At 41.5% G+C, this 20,412-nt stretch overlaps 1 protein-coding gene across 2 annotated transcripts in view; it reads right to left on the bottom strand.

Annotated features, from left to right (window-relative positions):
* LOC105465486 (discoidin, CUB and LCCL domain containing 1) overlaps positions 1–11,928 on the bottom strand; it is a 68,220-nt gene extending 56,292 nt beyond the window's left edge. The window contains exon 1 of one of the 2 annotated variants that reach the window (XM_011713939.3): positions 11,709–11,928. In XM_011713939.3, the coding sequence (XP_011712241.3) occupies positions 11,709–11,820 (112 nt within the window). In that variant the 5' untranslated portion in view covers positions 11,821–11,928. The remainder of the gene's footprint in view (positions 1–11,708) is intronic. The other variant, XM_071096354.1, reaches the window with a different exon arrangement.
* Between the last annotated feature and the right edge of the window lie 8,484 nt (positions 11,929–20,412).

The raw sequence follows: 20,412 nt of genomic DNA, 5'->3' as shown, positions 1-20,412 counted from the left end.
TCTTGTCAAAATGCAGGGTCTGGAAAATTTTTCATTTCCAAAAAGCTCTTATTGTGACTATTCTATTGGATCCTGTAAGATATATTCTATTGCCATGAATATTTTTTAAAGTGAAAGAAAATCCTCAAGATAAAAGTTTTTATGGTTTAATTTTAATATCTATTCCTACAATTGGAACACATCTGTATCTGATACTTATTTTCACTCCAGATTTCATTTATATGTCTAGGACAGACAACAAGTTCCAGGATCTATAGTTAAGCCAAAATGACATTTCTGAAACCTGGATAAAAGTGTCAATTCAGGCCGGGCGCGGTGGCTCAAGCCTGTGATCCCAGCACTTTGGGAGGCCGAGACGGGCGGATCACAAGGTCAGGAGATCGAGACCATCCTGGCTAACACGGTGAAACCCCGTCTCTACTAAAAAATACAAAAAACTAGCCGGGTGAGGTGGCGGGCGCCTGTAGTCCCAGCTACTCGGGAGGCTGAGGCAGGAGAATGGCCTGAACCCAGGAGGCGGAGCTTGCAGTGAGCTGAGATCCGGCCACTGCACTCCAGCCTGGGCGACAGAGCAAGACTCCGTCTCAAAAAAAAAAAAAAAAAAGAAAAAAAAAAAAGTGTCAATTCAGAAATTACTTGAGCATACTGTGGAAAATAAACAAAGAAATAGGATGAGAAGGTTTGTGCAAGCGTAGGTTTATGCACCATATTCAGGGAACAAGCAATCAAGGTTTACTGACAAGAAAATAGCAAATCTCAGTAGGGAGACAGATGGTATCTTATCATACATCTAATAAGGTATGAAACATGAGAGAGAAAAAATAAATCTCATAAAACTCACATCACAGTCCAGTCCTGAAAATTGTACTACTTTTGCGCATTCCATATTCTGCACTGCTGGATGTATTGCAATACTCTAAAAGCAATGGTTAGCTGCCAGCTGGGACTTTAAAAAAATCTTAGTATTTCTATGGCAAATGTGATCACCTCTAAGAGAAACCAAAGACTGTGAATTTCAGGCTTAATTGCATAAGTAACCCCCTCAAACTGTGTTCCCCCATGACTTCTTTCCTAACTTTTTCTCCCCTGGATAGGAACATATGATGGGTATCCTTGGAGACAAAGGGCAGGAAACCATTTCAAGGCATTTAGAATTGTAAGGTACGTGCCTGGGTTCCACTTCGGACACACAAAGTAAATGTGTCTTGGTAAATAATTGTTTCTCTGAATCTCAGTTCCCTCAACAGCTCTCAGAATTGTTTGGATTAAATTCGATGTAAAAAACATACAATGATTCAAAATACATATGAAGATAGAGGTTTAAAATTTGTCTATATGAAAAACCAGACTGGACAAGCAACAACAGTGATTGGATGCTTAAACCATAGAGTGAATTGTTGATGGGGAAGTACTTTTATTGAGTAAGAAACTAACATTCCAAAAATTACTTGTAAGTCATAGAGAAATGGCAGTTTTATAATGGAGAGATCAATGTGTCACTTCTTAAAGTCACTGGTGATTCTGAGCATCACTAAAAGTGGAGCAATAATCACAATAATAATAATATACGTGTCCTATTGTGATACAATTAGAAGTACATAGCACCTTTGAGTACTTTTACCAAAAACACTTAGTCTGAATCTAATCAAGCCGTTAGGTCAGATTTCGGACTTATATAGAAATACACAGATAATGCACCAAGTAAAAGATAAACTACTCTGAAGTGGTGAGTACACTGTAGGATGTTAGCTGTGTCACAGAACAACTGAACCTGGTTTCCTTGCAGGAAAAGAAAAAGTATGTGGGTGGGGCTCAGTGACAGATTAAAAGTGACTAAAGAGACATAATAACTAATATGTAGACCTTGTTTGGATTCTTGTTTGTACAAACCAGAGGTTAAAAGACATGTCTAGGACAGCTTGGGAAATGTGAATATGACTTGAGTATTAGATGATATTAAAGAACAACTATTAGTGTTCTTAGGTGTGCTCATAACATTGTGGCTATGCAAGAAAATATTTAGAGATTCAAATGAGATAGGAAAAAAGTCAAGAAATCCTTAATAAATTTTTAGTTTATTAACAGATTTTGGAGTCTCAAAAGACTTGTAGACCCTTCTGAGCCGGCAGCAACAGTAGGTACAAGGGCCATTTCTCTGTCTGCAATAGGCCATCTCTTATTTTAGTCTCTTGGCAAAGCCCCGGAGCTTTCCAGGGATCCCAAAAAAATGGTGGGCGGGGTGGGGGCAAACTTTGGTTCATTTTATTCTCAAAATGAGCAGCCTCCATTCTAAAATCCTCAGAATGGGAGCATTCAATACATGAACCTCATGTTCCAGTGGTCCCATGGGTCATTAAGTCTCTACAGTTTTCTCTTTTGGGCTGAAATCAACCACATTTTCATATGAGGTAAACTTTCTTTTGTGAAAAGCAATAAAAAGGCCGAATTAAATCCACTCAGCCATTTAAAAGTTAGGCAACAAACGCAGAGATGTTTATCTATTTTCCCTGTAGGAAAGTTTACCCCTTGGTAATTCAAATTTAACTGGACATCACACTTTTAATATCCTTTTGTCTTGTTTTCTGTCAGAAATAGTGAAATAAAGATTTTCTTTCCTTTGTTTTTCAAGAATACTGTGCTTCATAAAAATCATTTACACACCACCTTTAAGCACAGCCACTAAATGTGCTCAAATGTAAAAATGGAGCTATATATATTATTAGTTTTCAATGATTTTAATTTTGTGATGAAAGAAAATAAAGACTATTCTTTTTCAGTAAATGTAAACATGTTGAACACTGAATAAAAAGGCCACAATAGCAGTTATAATTTGAGTTTGAAGATGCTGACTATAAAAAGTAATGTGGGTCTCAACAAAGATAAACTCCAAATAGTCTAACAATGAACAAGCCTGATCCATTCAATACAAATGAAGAATCTCACCAAAGGAGGATAAAAAAAATACACCTTAACTTTCTGACACTTAGTATATTTAAACTTATGTGCTTTTCTCAAATAAAGTATGAATAGGCAAATTATTTCTGACTCCCTTAGTAAGAAAGAGTTATTTGAATAACATAAAACAAAAACATTGACAAGACCCATCGATTATAAGTTTGCCCAGACAAAAATTCTACCTTCCCATTATATATTTCTCAGTAGCAATAAATGACTTAGAAATAAGTTTTTGGTTTACTTCAAGGCAAATTCTAAAATAAATATAAAGATGCAATTTTTCCAAGTAACAAAAACTTTCAATAAAACATAGGTTTAAAAAAGCAGAATATAAAAGCATACACTGACTAGGTAGCAGAGGGGGGAACCTAGGTATTAGTTTTATTGTTGTTCTTTATACCTTTATTTATAGTCTATAATTTTGTGTCTACATAATATTTAATAAAAACAATAGTAAATGTGTATGTACACACATGTATTTGCTATAGATGTGTGTGTGTGTGTGTATTTACAAGAATATATAGAACCAAAACATGTCCTCAATGGTTCTATGTGTAACATTTTCCAAGATTATGATATATCAGTACAATGTTATTTATTGACACCCTACTTTGTTTCACAACTACTCTGCTTCTGTTGTAAGCATTAGGGAAGATCATTGGGAAAGTAGGGAAGAAAGCTCCAATCTAAGAGAAATTTATTCTTTTTTGTTTTTTAAAAAAGAAGCTCAAGCACAGCTCTATTTTTAAAACGGAGGCGGTATGGGGGTAACACAGAGCTACTTAAGCTGTTACCTTATTTCAGTATTATCCTTTGCAGCTTTTCCTACAAAAAAATCTACCTAGCCTAAAATTATTGTTGATACGGTTTGGATGTTCTGTCCCCTCCAGATCTCATGTTGGAATATGATCCCCAATGCTGGAGGTGGAGCCTGGTGAGAGGTATTGGATCATAGGGACAGATCCCTCATAAACGGCTTGGCACCATCCCCTTGGTGATGAGTGAGTTCTTGCTATTACTTCACACAAGAGCTAGATGGTTAAGAGCATCTCTCTTGCTCTGTTTCTCACTATGTGATGCACGCGCTTCTCCTTCTCCTTCTGTCATGATTGCAAGCTTCCTGAGGCCCTCACCAGAGGCCAACCACATGCTTATGCTATGCCTGTACAGCCTGCAGAAACTTGAGCCAAATACACCTATTTTCTTTATAAATTTCCCAGCCTCAGATATTCTCTCATAGCAACACAGAACAGACTAATGCAATCATATATAATTATATACAAGACACAAGACATTTCTGCAAATATTAGGTGTATTACTACACAGCATGTAGCTCCTAAGGAAACAGCTAATAAGAATGAGATTAATAAATCAAGTAGAAATGGCAGTAAACAGTAAAGTCATACACGACAATATGGCTTAACACAGTGCTGATGTCACAAATGCCTAGACACTGTCCCCAAATGATCTTTGAGGTGAAGTAGGCACCTGATGCCCTAAATGTGTCAGCATTAGCAGACCATAGGGGACCCCTGGTCTAAATCAGGGGATCATTTGCTCCTCCCTCTAATCTCAAGACTGCCAGTCCCTCACTCATGGCAGTTTTCCTGCTGTTGCCTGTAAAAGGGTCTTTCTTGGAGATTCCCGGTTCTTTTCAGAATTGAATTTAGTTATTTTCTTTTTCCTTTTTCTTTTTGAGACAAGGTCTCACTCTGTTGCCCAGGCTGGAGTATGGTGGCACCATCACAGCTCACTGCAACAGCTGCCTCCCGGGCTCAAGGGATCCTCCCACCTCAGCTTCCGGAGTAGCTGGGACTACAGGCGTGTGCCACCACGCCCGGCAATTTTTTGTATTTTTTGTAGAGACAGCGGTTTTGCCATGTTTCCCAGGCTGGTCTGGAACTCCTGGACTCAAGTGATTTGTCCACCTCAGCCTCCTAAAGTGCTGGGATTACAGGAGTTAGCCGCCCCGCCCGGCCTAGTTATTTTCTTAAATACATGCACAGTGTTTCCTAACGCTCCACAATAGCCATATATACAATTTCTGTTTAAAATAACATAGTGAATATTATCCTCCTTTCAATTCTTTCAAATCTCAACCACAGCATTTATGCGCTGACTCAGGAACTAGTTATCTGGAGCCAGCTATGTGCCAGGCACCGTACTGGGTGCTAGTGGTGAAAGAAGAGGCTGAGATTCATCTCTGCTTTCATGGATCTTAGGGAATCCTGCAATGTTTATCCCCCAACCCCTGAAAACCCCTCCTCTTCAACTCCCACTGAAAGGCAAGTGTGGCAGTTGGTTCTAGATTCAGCATACCAGGGCTCACAGTCACGACTCTATTTCCACATCGGGTAAGAAGTCATCACATGGGTTTGTTTTATTTTTCCCATAAATTAAGTCTCCCTCACCCAGTAAAGCAAACAACTATTTTTTTTAATATACAAAGCAGACAATGAACATCTGGAAGATGACATCCACATGACTCCTCAGTTTGCAAAAAAGCAATACTACTCCTCGGTCTAATGAAAAAAAAAAAATCTGAAATCCTGGCTATATTTTTCCCTTCACCCTCAATGCCAAATTTCTAATATGCCAGAATGAATTTCTCTATTTTACATACATACTTTCAGACTTTTACATTCAACGTTGGATGAGACATACAATTTCATTACTTTGCTGTGTCCAGGTTTTAATTTCTTTTCCTTTTTCATTTGAGACTGGGTCTTGCTCTGTTGCCAGGCAGGAATACAGTGGCCCAATCACAGCTTACTGCAACCACTGTCTCCCGGGCTCAAGAGATCCTCCCACCTCAGCATCCCGAGTAGCTGGGACCACAGGACACCACCACACCTGGCTAGTTTTATTGTATTTTCGCTAGAGATGGGTTTTCGCCATGTTGCTCATGCTGGTCTCAAACTCCTGAGCTCAAGTCGGCCTCAACCTTCCAAAGTGCTGGGATTATAGGTGTGAGCCGCCTCCGGCTGGTTTTGCTTTCTTAACTAGAGTGAGGTTTGAGTCTTACAGGGCAGGAATTGTGTTTTCACTGCCTTCTCACCCCATCCTCACTAAGCTCCCATCCCCTATTGAGCTCCCAGTATGGTCACTGTTCAAGGCACAAAACTCCTCATGGACCTTATACTCTAGTAGAAGGAAGGCAGACAATTTAAAGTGTAAATTATACACTTTGTTGGAAGAGGGTAAGTGCTCCAGAGCAGTGGTCCCTAACCTTGTTGGCAACAGAGACCAGTTTCGTGAAGGACAATTTTTCCATTTATGGGACTGGGTTGGAGGGGGATGAAACTGCTCCACCTCAGATCATCAGGCATTAGATTCTCATAAGGAGCATGGCAACCTAGATGCCTCAAACATGCAGTTCACAACAGGGTTCAAGCTCCAATGAGAATCTAATGCTTGGCTGATCTGACAGGAGGCGAGCTCAGGTGGTAATGCTCCATCACCTGTTGCTCACGTCCTGCTGTGTGGCCCGGCTCCTGACGGGCCACTGACAGGTACCAGTCTGCGGCCCAGGGCTTAGGGATCCCTGCTCTAGATAAAACTGAAAGCTAAGAAGGGGAACATGGAGTTCTGGGAATGAAGAGAGGGTTTCAAGTGGTTAGGAAAGTTCTCCCTGAGACGGCAACATCTAAACAAACACTGAAGGAGGAGCAAGCTTTGTGGATATTTGTGGAATAAGACTATTCCAGGCAGAGAGAACAGCAAAGGTTCTGATGTAGAATGGTGCCTGTCATTTTGGAGAAATAGCAAAAAAAAACAAAAACAAAAACAAGAAAAAACAAAAAAAATACGGCTAGAGGCCTGAGTATGGGGGAGCATTTCAGGGAATGAGGTCAGAGGGGCAGTGGAGGGGACAGAACAAAGAGGCCTCAATATTTGTCAAATCAATAGTAATAAACAGTAATGAATACTAGGATAGCTAACATTTATTGATTTGTTTATTTTAATAAAGAAAAATAACTAATTGCTCTAATATGTGCAGAGTTGACTTCATGCTTTAAGACACACATAGAAATAGGTCTAAAACGCCATGAGATATATTTCCCAGAACGAACTTTTTTTTCTGCTTTAACACAACTAAAACCTTTGCTAAATGCTGCAATTAAATTAATGCCCCCATGTGTCTTAAAAATAAGACATAATTCCTCATAAATGTCAGATGCCTTGTTTCCAAGTTGTGGTTTTTTTAAATATGATTTTCAAGTCTGTGGCAGTTCCACAAGGCTAAAGGGTTCAAATTGTAACATGAAAAGTTAATAAAAGCCGTTTGGGACATTATTCAGAGTTCGAATTCTGCTTTAAACATATCATTTGATTTGTTTAACGAATTCTTTAACATAACCTCTTTCCTCTCTGAAATATTAATATATAACTTACTGTTTCTGAGTGTACAAATTATATCTACCAGAGCCAAAAGATATTGTACATATTGTTCTGCTGGCTTGTTCCCTTTTTTCTGCTGTATTTTCATTTAAAAGGCATCCTTACATATAGAAATAAGCATGCCAAGAGAGCTGGGCTTGATAAACAAAATTAATTAGTAGAAGCAGCAGATGTACACCTTTATAAAGAATGTCAGTAGGCTCTTTATTACTTGGTTTCCACTAGTTAGGAAGTAATTTGAAAATATATCCTAAACACAAAGAGATTGTTCAGTTCAACTCAAGGAACACTGAGCACCTCTGTCAGATACCAGGAAGACAAAGACTATATAGTCGCAGTCTCTGCCCTCAGGATCTTATAGTCTACAAGGCTGGCTGTCCAGATGAGACAAGAGAAGGGTAAGTGCACACACTGGTACAGAAGGTGACTGAATAAACTTGTGCTGACTTCTGAAAAAGCCACTCACCTAAAACATCATCTATCAGTTGATCCTATGTCTAACCCAAAGTAAATGACAGATGATTTAACAGCAGACCTTCTAAATAACAAATTAAGAGTTGGGCAGAGGGTTTTGAAGAATTTTTAAGTATGCAAGATTTGAATCTATACTTAGAAGTTTCCTCAGAGGTCAAGCGCTCATTTTGATTCTTCATTTATATCACAAGGGGGAAAACTTTAGCTAATAACCATTTGCAAATCTTTTTTTTCTTCTTTTTTTTTTTTTTTTTTGAGACGGAGTCTCGCTCTGTTCCCCTGGCTGGAGTGCAGTGGCGCGATCTCGGCTCACTGCAAGCTCCGCCTCCCGGGTTCCTGCCATTCTCCTGCCTCAGCCTCCCGAGTAGCTGGGACTACAGGCGCCCGCCACTGCGCCCGGCTAATTTTTTTGTATTTTTAGTAGAGACGGGGTTTCACCGTGGTCTCGAACTCCTGACCTTGTGATCCGCCCGCCTCGGCCTCCCAAAGTGCTGGGATTACAGGCGTGAGCCACCACGCCTGGCACCATTTGCAAATCTTGTGGTGGACAGAGAAGCAGAGAGTTTTAGGTTGCAGAAATTCATTACACAAATGAAGGGTATTTTATGCTACAAAAATTTATGTCAAGGTAAATTTGGACTACATCCAAATCTATTAATTTATACAAGTTGAATAAAAACTAATGATCAACTTAATGTCTTATTATCAAAGGTCAAAATTATGTGAAACAGTCTATGTAAATATGTACCTTTAGTTAAGTGGATCCAGAGGAACAGGGCCATAAGGAGCCAAAATAATCCCAAGCTCTGGCCACTAAACCCAAATGCCTGGGACCTGGCTGGCTGCAAACAACGGGAGGGGTGGACACTTTTTTAAAAATGTAATTCAAGAGAAACACCAGATAGGCAAACAGTTGCCCTACAAAGGACCCAGTATAGCTTTACGGGGTCATCAGACTCTGACACACAAAAATTTAATTAATTGTACTGATTAGGCTTATAAACATTGAGGTTAAATTATGGCGTTTGTTTCCTAAAACCACACAATAAATAAAAGTCTAACACGAAATTGCTTATAACACAGATGGTAGCATTTTATCACAACCCTAACATTATAAAATGTTTTCACGGTCTCATAGCTGATTAGAATCAGAATTACCTGAGGTAACTTTTTCCAAGTGTATATTCCCAAGCTTCACCCACTACAATTTGATTCAAAATAAGGGGTGGGGGGCCGGGCGCGGTGGCTCAAGCCTGTAATCCCAGCACTTTGGGAGGCCGAGACGGGCGGATCACGAGGTCAGGAGATCGATACCATCCTGGCTAACACGGTGAAACCCCGTCTCTACTAAAAAATACAAAAAACTAGCCGGGCGAGGTGGCAGGCGCCTGTAGTCCCAACTACTCGGGAGGCTGAGGCAGGAGAATGGCATGAACCCGGGAGGCGGAGCTTGCAGTGAGCTGAGATCCGGCCACTGCACTCCAGCCTGGGCGGCAGAGCGAGACTCCATGTCAAAAAAAAAAAAAAAATAAAATAAAAAAATAAATAAATAAATAAAATAAGGGGTGGGAACTTTATACATCTCTAGGGAGATGCGTGATCAGATAGGTTGGGAAGCTTGGGAGAACCAAGAAGCACCAGGCTAAGCTGACTACAAAAACAATGAAACTGAAATGCAAAAATTGCTATTTTCTTCTCGCCAAAAACAGACAAAGCTGCTCTCTCCTAAACACTGAAAGCACTACTATCATTTATGACCACCATCCAATTATATAGCCAAAAGTATATCTCAAGATCAAAAAATAGGTGTGCATGCTTAACTCCGTGAAAACTCAAAAAATAAGTGACCAAGTGCTAGTTGGGAAAATCACAGATGTGAGAAATATTCAAAAATAATATTCAAAAGTAACTGATATTTCACTCAAGAAGTATCAGCACTGGAATTCCTAGATGTGTTTCAGTAAATGTCTCAAATCTAAGCTTTACTCTTTGTGTGTGATTGAATATCTGCTCCTTCACTGGTTCTTTTAACATCCTGAATATATAGGATGTTTCATGGAAACTCCAATGATACTATCTTCTTCCATCAGTCAACTGCAATAAAGTTTCAGATTTGAAGCCCAGTAAGAATCTAAGCAACTACATGCCTGTTGTCCCAGCACTTTGGGAGGCCCGGGTGGGCGGATCATTTGAGCTTAGGAGTTCAAAACCAGCCTGCGTAATATAGCTAAACCCTGTCTCTATAAAATATACAAAAATTAGCCAGGTGTGGTGTGATGCCCCTGTAGTCCCAGCTACTCAAGAGGCTGAGGCCGGAGGATGGCTTGAGCCCAGGAGGTTCAGGCTGCAGTGAGCTGAGCTCGTGCCACTGCATTGCAGCCTGGGCGACAGAGTGAGACCCTGTCTCAAAAATAATAATAATGATAATAATTTTTTAAAAAGAATCTAAGCAATCACACTTGTTCCTAGAGAACTGCTCTCACAAAGTGCCCAGTTAACAGCCTGGATGACCATACAAAATTTAAAACTTTATTGGGAAAGATTAAGTGACAGCTTTGGCCAGATTAGTACAGGAACATACTGTTGGAATGATTCTCACAGACATATAGTATTAAAGGTGCACCTTCAAACAGTGAGTTGAGAAAAAAATAAAAATATTTAAAACATCCATTATAAAAGTCCTACGCATTTAACAAAATCTTACGTATCTGTTGTAATTTTACAGTCTGCCTAGTACTGTGCTACAGTACCAGACAAAATAACTTCAGGGTTTTAGGGATTTTGTTTTTTAAACAAACTGGTATGTCACATAAACTTAGGAACCACCACCACCACCTCGAGTATCAATGTTTCAGAATGGAGGCATAGTTCAGTGAAAAAAAAAAAAAAAAAAAAATGCCAGCACCGGTTTTAGTCTTGATTGTTGTTTCGCCAGAAAGCACGGTGGCTGGGGGAGCTGTCAAAGTACTCCGGATAGACTCAGAGCCATTAAAGGCATATAGGGCCAGGAGCAAGGGAGGAGAGGAAACACTGAAACAACTCGGCAGAAAGCTGGCCCTTGCTATGAAAAAAAAAACAAAAAACAAAAAACACTAATTAATGAGGATGAATGAAACAGGGACACCCAGGGCTGGTTAACGGGGTTGCTGCTTTAATCTGCTGGACAGAGTGTAAACTCGGTTGTGGGTTAATTAGGTCTAACTCCAAGTCAAAGACCAGCTCCAGAGAAAAAGCAGCCTGGCTGAGAGTCTACCCGCTCAGATACACAGGAAGCCACAGGATTCCAACTTGCGGCGCCAGCAGGACACTCGGGAGGAGGTGGCAGCACCGCCTGCTCGCCCGCGTCCAAGGCCAACCTCGGCAAACGTGCCCCGGCCATTCCGCACGAGCCCAGAACGCACACGCCAGGATTCCAACTCCGCGCGGGAGGAGCAGCGGCAGGGAGGGCCGGGCCCAGCGCCGGCAGAGGGGCGGCTTTGTCAAAAGGCGGCTGGAGAGAACCCGCCCTAAACACGGCTGTCCCCTAAGGCGACCCTCGGGGTCAGGTCACTTCTCACGGGGCCAGCAGAGTCAGGAAGTCTGGAAACTAAGTGAAATGGGCTGGGGGGCGGCGAAGAGAGAGAGTGCAGAGACGCCAGGTTGATTCTCTGGTTTGGGGGGAAGGAAGGAGTTTGGTGGGGGAGCGATACGTAATGCAGTAACCTACTTCGCCCCCAGCCCCGCGGGCAGAGCCGGACTCCGCGGATGGCAGGCAGCGAGCCCGACTTCCTCCCGCGCTCCGTCCCCCGAGGCCCGGCCCGGCCCGCCCCGCAGCCCGCAGCCCGCAGCCCGCCCCCGAGGCCCCGGGTCCCGCCGCCAGCCGGACGCTCTCCACTCACCCAGCTCCTCCGCCTGCAGCCGGAGCGGGACGCAGACCGTGAGCAGCAGGGCCAGGAGGCCCGGCCCGGCAGCCCGCGCCAGCGCGCCGCCGCCGCGGGCGCCGGGCACCATGACCCCGCTGGGCGCCAGCTTGGCAGGCTCGGCCTCCCCTCGACGGACCCCGCGCCTCAGCTGCCGGGGCCGCGCCGCCTCCTCCGCGGCAGAGCGCGGCGCCGGGACGGGGCGCAGCCGCTGCCCCGCACCGAATCCCATTGGGGCGGCTTTGAGCCCAGCCCTGCGGGGGCGTCTCCCGCCCCGCCCCTCCCCGCCCCGCACGTTGGCCCCCAGAGGAGGAAGTCGCGCTCCCAGGCAGTGACCGACGGCGAGGCCGGAGGCGAGCCAGGCGCCGCCCGCGCTCCCCTCCACGTATCTGGCGCTCCCTGCTGCGCTCCTTCCTTCCCCTCCTCCCCACCTGCACCAGTACACGTGAACCTGCTAGGCAGCAGGACACCTCGCCGCCGGACCCGCCCCTCGCCGCATGGTGCGCAGGGAGTCCTTCCTGGAGGGGCTGAGTCCGCGGCGGTGCCTTGGAAGGCTGCCCCCTCCAGGGTTTTGCCAGCCCGCGGGGATGGGCATGCCAAGGATAGCAACACCGAGGGACTCGAAATATTTTGATGATAGGATGATGACAGTGCCAAGTAGGACCTTCACTCATTCATTCATTCAAAAGTTACTCAGTTCAGCAGTGTGCTTGTCAGGAGTAGGGCTAAACCCATGTGGCACTTGCAGACGTTAAAAATAATCAGGCAAGTATTCAATGCAAATTGCAATCAGTGACATGAAGGGTGCTGTTGAAGCACATTTAGAGAGCTCTAATTAGATGGCGGGTAACGGGGGTGAGGGCGGGAATCAGCTAGGAAAGGCCTATGTGGCATCAAAGCTGAGATTAAAGCAGGAGCCAAAACAGACCAGTTGTGCAAAGAAGCTGGAGGAAAGGGCCAGGTGGCTGAAGCACGGTGAACAGGTGGATACACGGTCAGATGTAGAAGCTACTGTACAGAGCAGGGGCCAGGACATGCAGTTAACAACCTCAAGGATGTTTAACTTGGTCCTCGGAGCAGTGAGCAGCCACGGAAGGTTCAGAAGGGACAAGGACTCCACCCGGTGATCCTCTGAGGAGCTGCCTACCGAGAAGGGTTTGGGGAGGGCAGATTGGAGAGTGGAGAATTACAAGGTTATTACTGAGTAGTTGAATAGGGTGGTGGCTGTGGAAAGTGACAAGGACAGATTAAATATGCATTTTAAGGACTATCTCACGTCTCTGGTCCCCTGCAGTCCCCATTTACTTCCTCTGCGCACTGCCCTCACCTTCGCATCACCGCGCAGCACGCTGAAGGTTCACCTAGAGGTGCAGCGCAGGGAAGCAAGGAGGCGGAGAGGAAGAAACAGCCCCTCCAATGGCAAATACTGGCCCCTCGTGATCTTTGGATACCCTAGACAGACTCATTTCATACATGCGTTCCTTTTTTCCTCTTTCTTTTCTTTTTTTAACTAAATAAACAAGCTGATAAAATCTCAAATGAGATTGTCTTTGGGGCTTTGCTTTCTCTGAGGCAGCATATGTTAGAGGAAAGAACTTGGGCTTTAAAAATGGAGGGAATCAAACTGGGTATATTTGTGTATATTAAGTGTATACTGAATGTATATATTAAGTTCTATCATGTAGAGAAAGTACCTAACTGAATGTGTATAATAAGTTATAGTATGTAAAGTACCTAATACATGGTAGGTTTTATCATTTTTTAATATAAAGTAAATTCACGCCCATAAGAATATTGAGTATTCTTACACTCAAAAACATAAAATGATACTTTGATACATTGAATCTCCTCCTAACTTCAGTTTACCCTTTTTTCTTGTTTCTCTTCTTTCTTTTTTCTTTTTTTTTTTTCCGAGACGAGTCTCGCTGTGTCGCCCAGGCTGGAGTGCAGTGGCCGGATCTCAGCTCACTGCAATCTAAGTGAGTTTGGGCAGCTGCTTCCAGGCTCTAACAGGTTTGACACTGTGAGCTATGAATGAAGCAAAGACAATGGGGAGTATTGTTTGCCAGTGAGGAATTCATAATGTGAGGCAGGTGGGGTTTCAGGGGTCACCCCCCCCTTTTTTTAATCTCAGTCAATACCCTGATGGGAATGGAATTATCTGCTGTACACCTGAATCCTGAGCCAGATAAGGGGAAAGATTTAGAATCTGGTAACAAGAAACAGAAAGACCAGCCAGATCTTATTGGTTTCATCATGCCATTCCTTCCTTGAAATATAAAATCTCTAGTTAAGAAAATCATAATAAAGGAAAAATGTAAAAATACAACAGATTATCAAATATATATACCTGAGAGGTGTGTGTGTGTATACACACACATATATATATGTATGTATCGTTTTTAGAGAAAGGGCCTTACCATGTTGCCCAGCTGGAGTGCAGTGTCTATTCACAGGCCTGATCATAGTGCACTACAGCCTCCAACTCCTGAGCTCAATCCAGCCTTCTGAATAGCTGGAACTACTGTATATTTTTGTATACAATGAAATAAGCCTTGTTGAATTAACATACTTGTTTTAATCTTGAGAAGATTCCATTTTGATTTTTTTAAATGATGCATGATGGAATCCCAGAACCAAGTTCCATTAAGAAAAATTATACTTGTTAGGATCTATCTATAAACATTTCACATACTGAGATGGGAACTATCTCTAGGGAAGTGTCTCTCATAGGCTATTTCACTTCTAACCCATCCCCCCCTTGCCATCCAGTCTTTATTTTGCATATCTTACTGCAATTTATGCTTACATTTGCCAGCTCTTCTGTAAAAATACATAACAGCTGGTCAGGAGCTGCCTTATTTTATATTATAAATTATGTGCTCTGTCTTGCTTAGGTAAGACAGAATTTAAACAGAACTGCAAACCTAGTATGATTCTAAACAGTTAGATAGCTTCAAAATAGATTGTAGTCCAGTTCAATGACCTACTTCAATCTATCCTTAACATTTAGTAACCCTGCCTGAGACTCTATGAGGAAAACTATCTCAGCTATAAAACTGAAGCCCTTATAGATGTCTGATATGGTTTCAATCTGTGTCCCCACCCAAATCTCAAGTTCAATTGTAATTCTCAATGTTTTAGACATTTTCCATATGTGAAACAACATGACGACGGTACAATAAAAATACAGTTACCTTCTCTTCCTCATTTATGATCTGATAATAAAAATTTGAGAAAGTTAATTACACAGACAAAATGAATTATATAGATTGACAAGCACAATGATAGAAGAGGTGCAGGGTACCATGGAATCACAGAAGAAGGGCACATAACCCAGATTTTAAAAGTCTGGCAGGGCCTGAGAGAGGTGAAGATATTAATTAGAAAGAAAACAATGTTTGTTAGACAAGGAAAAGATATTATTTTAAAAGCTCAGAAACAGAGATCGCAGGGTGCTTATAAAGATTGAACCTGGCCAGGTACAGTGGCTCATGCCTGTAATCCCAGCATTTTGGGAGGCCAAGACGGGCTGATCACCTGAGGTCAGGAGTTCGAGACCAGCCTGGCCAGCATGGCAAAACCCCATCTCTACTAAAAATACAAAAATTAACCAGACATGGTGGTGGGCACATGTAATCCCAGCTACTCAGGAGACAGAGGCAGGAGAATCACTTGAACCCAGGAGGCAGAGGTTGCAGTGAGCCGAGATCATGCCATCATACTCCAGCCTGGGCGACAGAGCGGGAGCAAGACTCTGCCTCAAAAACAACAAAACAAAACAGTTCATCTGTGAACTTGAGCCTACTTCATCAGTGAACTTGAGCCTGAATACAGAGTGGGAGGCAGGAGCAGAATTTGAGGGTTCCCGGGGGTAATGGGAAGCAGGGAAAGTGTAGAAACTTGTTCAGATTTGCATTGCAATAGGTGTCAAGATTACGGCAATAGAGGAGCAATCAGGCTCAACTTTGAATTCAGGGATTTCTAACCAGTAAGCAGGGTGAGGGGGTCCGTCACAAAAAATCACTAGGAGGAGACATCAGGGATAGAGGGGATTCTTATAAAGTGGCTTAATGAGATTCTTGCTGAATTCCGGTTCAAGGACTTATATGTCAAAGACAAGGGAGGAGAAACTTGATCCAATATAGAGGGTGGGGGATTCTCTCTGAACTAACTTAGCAGAATTCTTGCTAAAGCTGGACTAGGCAGGCCAAAGACAGGGTTCAAGGACAAGGCCTAGATAAAAAGAAGGCTCAGGGGAGCTTGACTGTTTGGTCACAGAGAGTCTTTGTCACCCCCATGTGGATATTTTTGCCACAAGCACTAAACAGCTAGGCTACAAAGGTCAGACCCCTCCCTCCCTGTGGCAGAGCTCAGCAGGGCACGGTCAACACTTCCCTCCCAAAGCAGCCTTTCTCTAACTTCCATTTCTGATAAAACTTACCATTGTCCTGTGATTCCTTCTTTAGGCATTCTATTGAGGCAAGCAGGCTGTCTCCTATCCAGGCTTTCTCCCTTATTCCGTCATTGTGTTTGATTCAGTATTCATTGATTTATGGTATAGCTTTCCAGGGCCAGCCCTATTTTAAAATTCTAGTTGCCTCTGTACTACCTGCGATACATTTGTGTCCTTTCAAGAAATAGGTTTTAAAGAAGTTTCATATACTTGATCTGAGTTGGTTCTTATGACAACCCCCGGACAGCTGTTTCCTAATTGTGTTTCTCTTTCTCTTCTTTCTGTTTTCTGACTTTTCTGTTAGGTTAACTGTCCACTCTTTCATCTTGCCCAGAGACCACATGTTGAAAAATGTCCTTGGGAGCTTGACCTTGTAACCATGTGGCGGTACTTTCTCTTGGTCTCCGCCATCCAGGGAACAGGAATTTGGGGGTTCATGTCATAGTTATTCCCAAAGTTTATGCCTTTGCAAGCTCAAAATTGGCTGCTCTAGGCTCCTTCTGGAAAGTGCAATGGAAACTTCCCAATGCTGTAGCTTAATAGTTAAGGCTTATGGGTTTCACCTGTGAGGTTATTTCTGGTAAAGTTCAAAAGCCAGAAATATTGGCAGTTTGGCGTGGCTAAAGGTGGTAGTAAGAGATTTAAAAGGACTTAAAAAAAAGAAAAAGAGTGCTAAGGTGAAAAGTCAGCTTAATTTAAAATGGATATTCAAGTTCTGACAGCCTGGGACTCCTTGGGAAAAACAGAGGAGATGCCACAGACCCAGTGCTGAGAAAAACCTCTGTTTTCCTCAGAGAACCTAGGAATTGAAAGTGGATAGATCCCTCTCAAAATCTTAGGCTCTGTTCTATTTTGCATTGCGTTGTGTTATCTGATGTTTTAACTCTTGAGGGTATCAAAAACTACTTTGTGCATAATAACTAGGTAGGAAATATACTTTTAGGAAAGGCTAATGGCAGTTATGGGCGAATACTTGGCTCTTTGGTGTTTGGATTAGAGAAGTATGCGCTTGGCCACCTGGAAGGTATGCAGATGTGTCTGCCCAGCCCCCACACGCCCAGCGATAAGGCTTCTATGAGGGATGGGCTAATGACAGAATTGGATGATTGGCTTTAGTGAATCATCCAATGTGAAATGCATAGTAAAATCATTGTACTGTCTTTTTTCCGTAGCATTTCTTTTTTTAAAGATTCAGGATCTGGTATAAAATGGGACCCTGTTTATAATTGGGGGATTATAATTTTGGGAGATTTGTTTTGCCTTACAGCTGTGCCTGCTTATTAGGCTGTACAAACTGCCTGTTTTCCTGTCCCTGTTCAACCCTGAAGCCAGTAATTCAATTATGAAACACTGGCAAATTAAAAATCTTACAACTACTGGATTTTCTTCTATTTATATGTGTTGTGCATGTGATGTTTATATATACAAGAGTTCTAATTAATTAGCTTAAAAATAATAAGTGCTTAAATCAAACATTTTGTCAGAAAAGTAAGAAGTGTAATGCTTTTTAGTTCACATAACTTAAGTAATCTTTGGGAAATTAAAACGGTTTTACATGCAAGTTGTGTAAGGAAAGTGAAATGTGTTTTTGTTAAAGATTATATAAGAAATCATGGGAATGTGGATTTTTGACTAGATAAAAAGGTTAAAGGATTGTTTTAAGTTAGATACGAAAAAGCTGAAGGTTTGGGCAAGTTGTGGAATGTTTGTGAAAAATTAATCTTGTAAAAGAAATTTTGTATATGAACATATTAGCTAAAGTTAAAGGAGTATTATTTAGTATTTTTCATAAATTGAACATTGGAATAAAAGCACAACAGGCTTTTTCTTACAACACTGGTCTGCTCTGTCACAAAAATTGTAAAGGGTTACCAAAGATTTATAAGAATCTTAGCGTATGGTCATAATGATTAAGATTGGACAGATTTGTCTATAAGGTTTTATTAAGAATTAGGTTTGACATCAATAATGCACTAAGGCAAGGGAAAATTTGGCTTTCTCTCTTGAACAAGATTTTCATGTAATGTTTTAAAAAATGAAAGTTTTTTGCCTACCCTTTTGAATAAACTGTAGAAAAAAAGAAAGGAAAATGACAGATTGTTTGGAAAGCTAAGCCTTCCCTCTATTGATGAGTAAACGTTTTGTCTTTTAAAAATTTTTGTGGCCTGGCGCAGTGGCTCAGGCCTGTAATCCCAGCACTTTGGGAGGCAGAGGCAGGTAGATCACCTGACATCAGGAGTTCTGGCCAACATGGTGAAACCCATCTCTACTACAAATACAAAAATTAGCCAGGCATGGTGGCAGACACCTGTAATCCCAGCTACTCGGGAGGCTGAGGCAGCAGAATTGCTTGAACCTGGGAGGCGGAGGTTGCAGTGAGCTGAGATCTTGCCACTGTACTCCAGCCTGGGCAACAAGTGTGAAACTCCATCTCAAAAAAGAAAAAAATTTTTTGAGCTCTCATGTTGGCTAAATTAATGACTTATGGTAACCTAGGATTTGATATTTGACAAACTTTCCAAAATCAAATTATAAATTATGAGTTTTTCTGACCTAAATTAATCATTTAGATATTAGGGGGTCCCTGTCCAAAAATGACATTTGGATTATTTGGTATAAAAATCATACAGGAAGCATTGTTAAATATGAAATGGTGTTTGACTTTCTTTGGGTTGTATTGTATAAATATGTTATCACTATGTGTTCCAAAATTATGGGAAACTCCTATAATTCTGATATGACTTAGTCTATGTTATTAATAATTATCATTGTTATGTAAAATTGTCTTATGCCACAGAAGTAACCAAAATTTCTAGTCAGTTGTGGTTTTGATAATGGCTGTCCTAGGACTTTTTGTCATCCACAGACAGTTATTAACTTGTTTAGATTCTCTTCAAACGATAGTTTATAGTCAGCTGTAGGACTTTGACGGGTGCTCTTGAATGCAGGTTTCTAATAATTTTGGAGATTGTGACATTAGAATAGAGGAAAATCATTCAGGACTTTCATGGAGAGCTGGAATGTTCATGAATATCCATCAGAACAGGAGTTAACTGCATGGACTGAACCAATTAGAAGGCTGAAGTATTTTTTTTTTTTTTTTTTTTTTTTTTACTTTTTCTTAAAATATTGTAGATCCTTGGTTTTGTTTTTCAGAGTCGAGAGAACTTTTGAGCTATTGGCAGCTTTTAACAATTGAATGAAGTATACTCCCATGAACAAAATTTGGAGCATATTTATTTCTTTGTACCTGATTTTTCCAGAATTTGAAGACTATTTGTGAATAGCTTTAACTTATGGAAATATAATTGTTTGCATAAGTGCAATAAGAATGTTTTATTTTGCAACAGGACACAATTGGAGAAACTGATTATTTTTCCAAGGCTTTGACTGGAATTGTGTGTTTTCCTTTAAGGAATCTAACTTGACTTCCAGAGTCAATAAAACTCCCTTGGGAAGACTGGCCCCATACCTTGTCTACACAGTCCCTATTCAGGATTCCTGATGTGTGGTAGGTAAAGAATATCACTTTGTGACAGGCCCAGGAACTTCAGGTTATCTTGGGACCTCAAGAGGAGAGGAAGTTACCCAACTCATAGGTATTTGAGGGTACAAACCCATGGCTGGGCTTGGCTTTAAAAAAAAGTATTTTCTGAGATTCCTTATGAAATGAGTTCCACCAAAGTCAATTGAAAAAGCCTATGTGAAAAATAATTATTCTTGCTGTACTGTATACAAATAATCAGGCCAAGTGTAAAAAAGCATACTGGTCTTTTTTATATATATATAAATATGTACTGTATTTTATATATTTTATATATATATAAATATATATATGTACTTTAAGTTCTAGGGTTCATGTGTACAACGTGCAGGTTTGTTACATATGTATACATGTGCCATGTTGGTGTGCTGCACCCGTTAACTCGTCATTTACATTAGGTATATCTCCTAATGCTATCCCTCCTTCTCTCCCCACCCCACGACAGGCCCTGGTGTGTGATGTTCCCCACCCTGTGTCCAAGTGTTCTCATTGATCAATTCCCACCTATTAGTGAGAACAAAGTATATTGATCTTACCATGATTTGTCTTTAGTAAAAATGGGAGTCTGGAGAGAGAAAAATTATGTTTCAAAAACTGTGGTACACCTGTTATTAGATTCTAGTGTCATCAGTTGTTTTTGAGTTTTTTTTTTTTTCCTGCAATTCAGATTAACCCTGCTTATT

Source organism: Macaca nemestrina, chromosome 5 (assembly GCF_043159975.1).
Source record: "Macaca nemestrina isolate mMacNem1 chromosome 5, mMacNem.hap1, whole genome shotgun sequence".
Classification (NCBI taxonomy): domain Eukaryota; kingdom Metazoa; phylum Chordata; class Mammalia; order Primates; family Cercopithecidae; genus Macaca; species Macaca nemestrina.
Note: the sequence above shows the minus strand (reverse complement) of the source record. Positions and strands in the feature narration are given on the sequence as shown.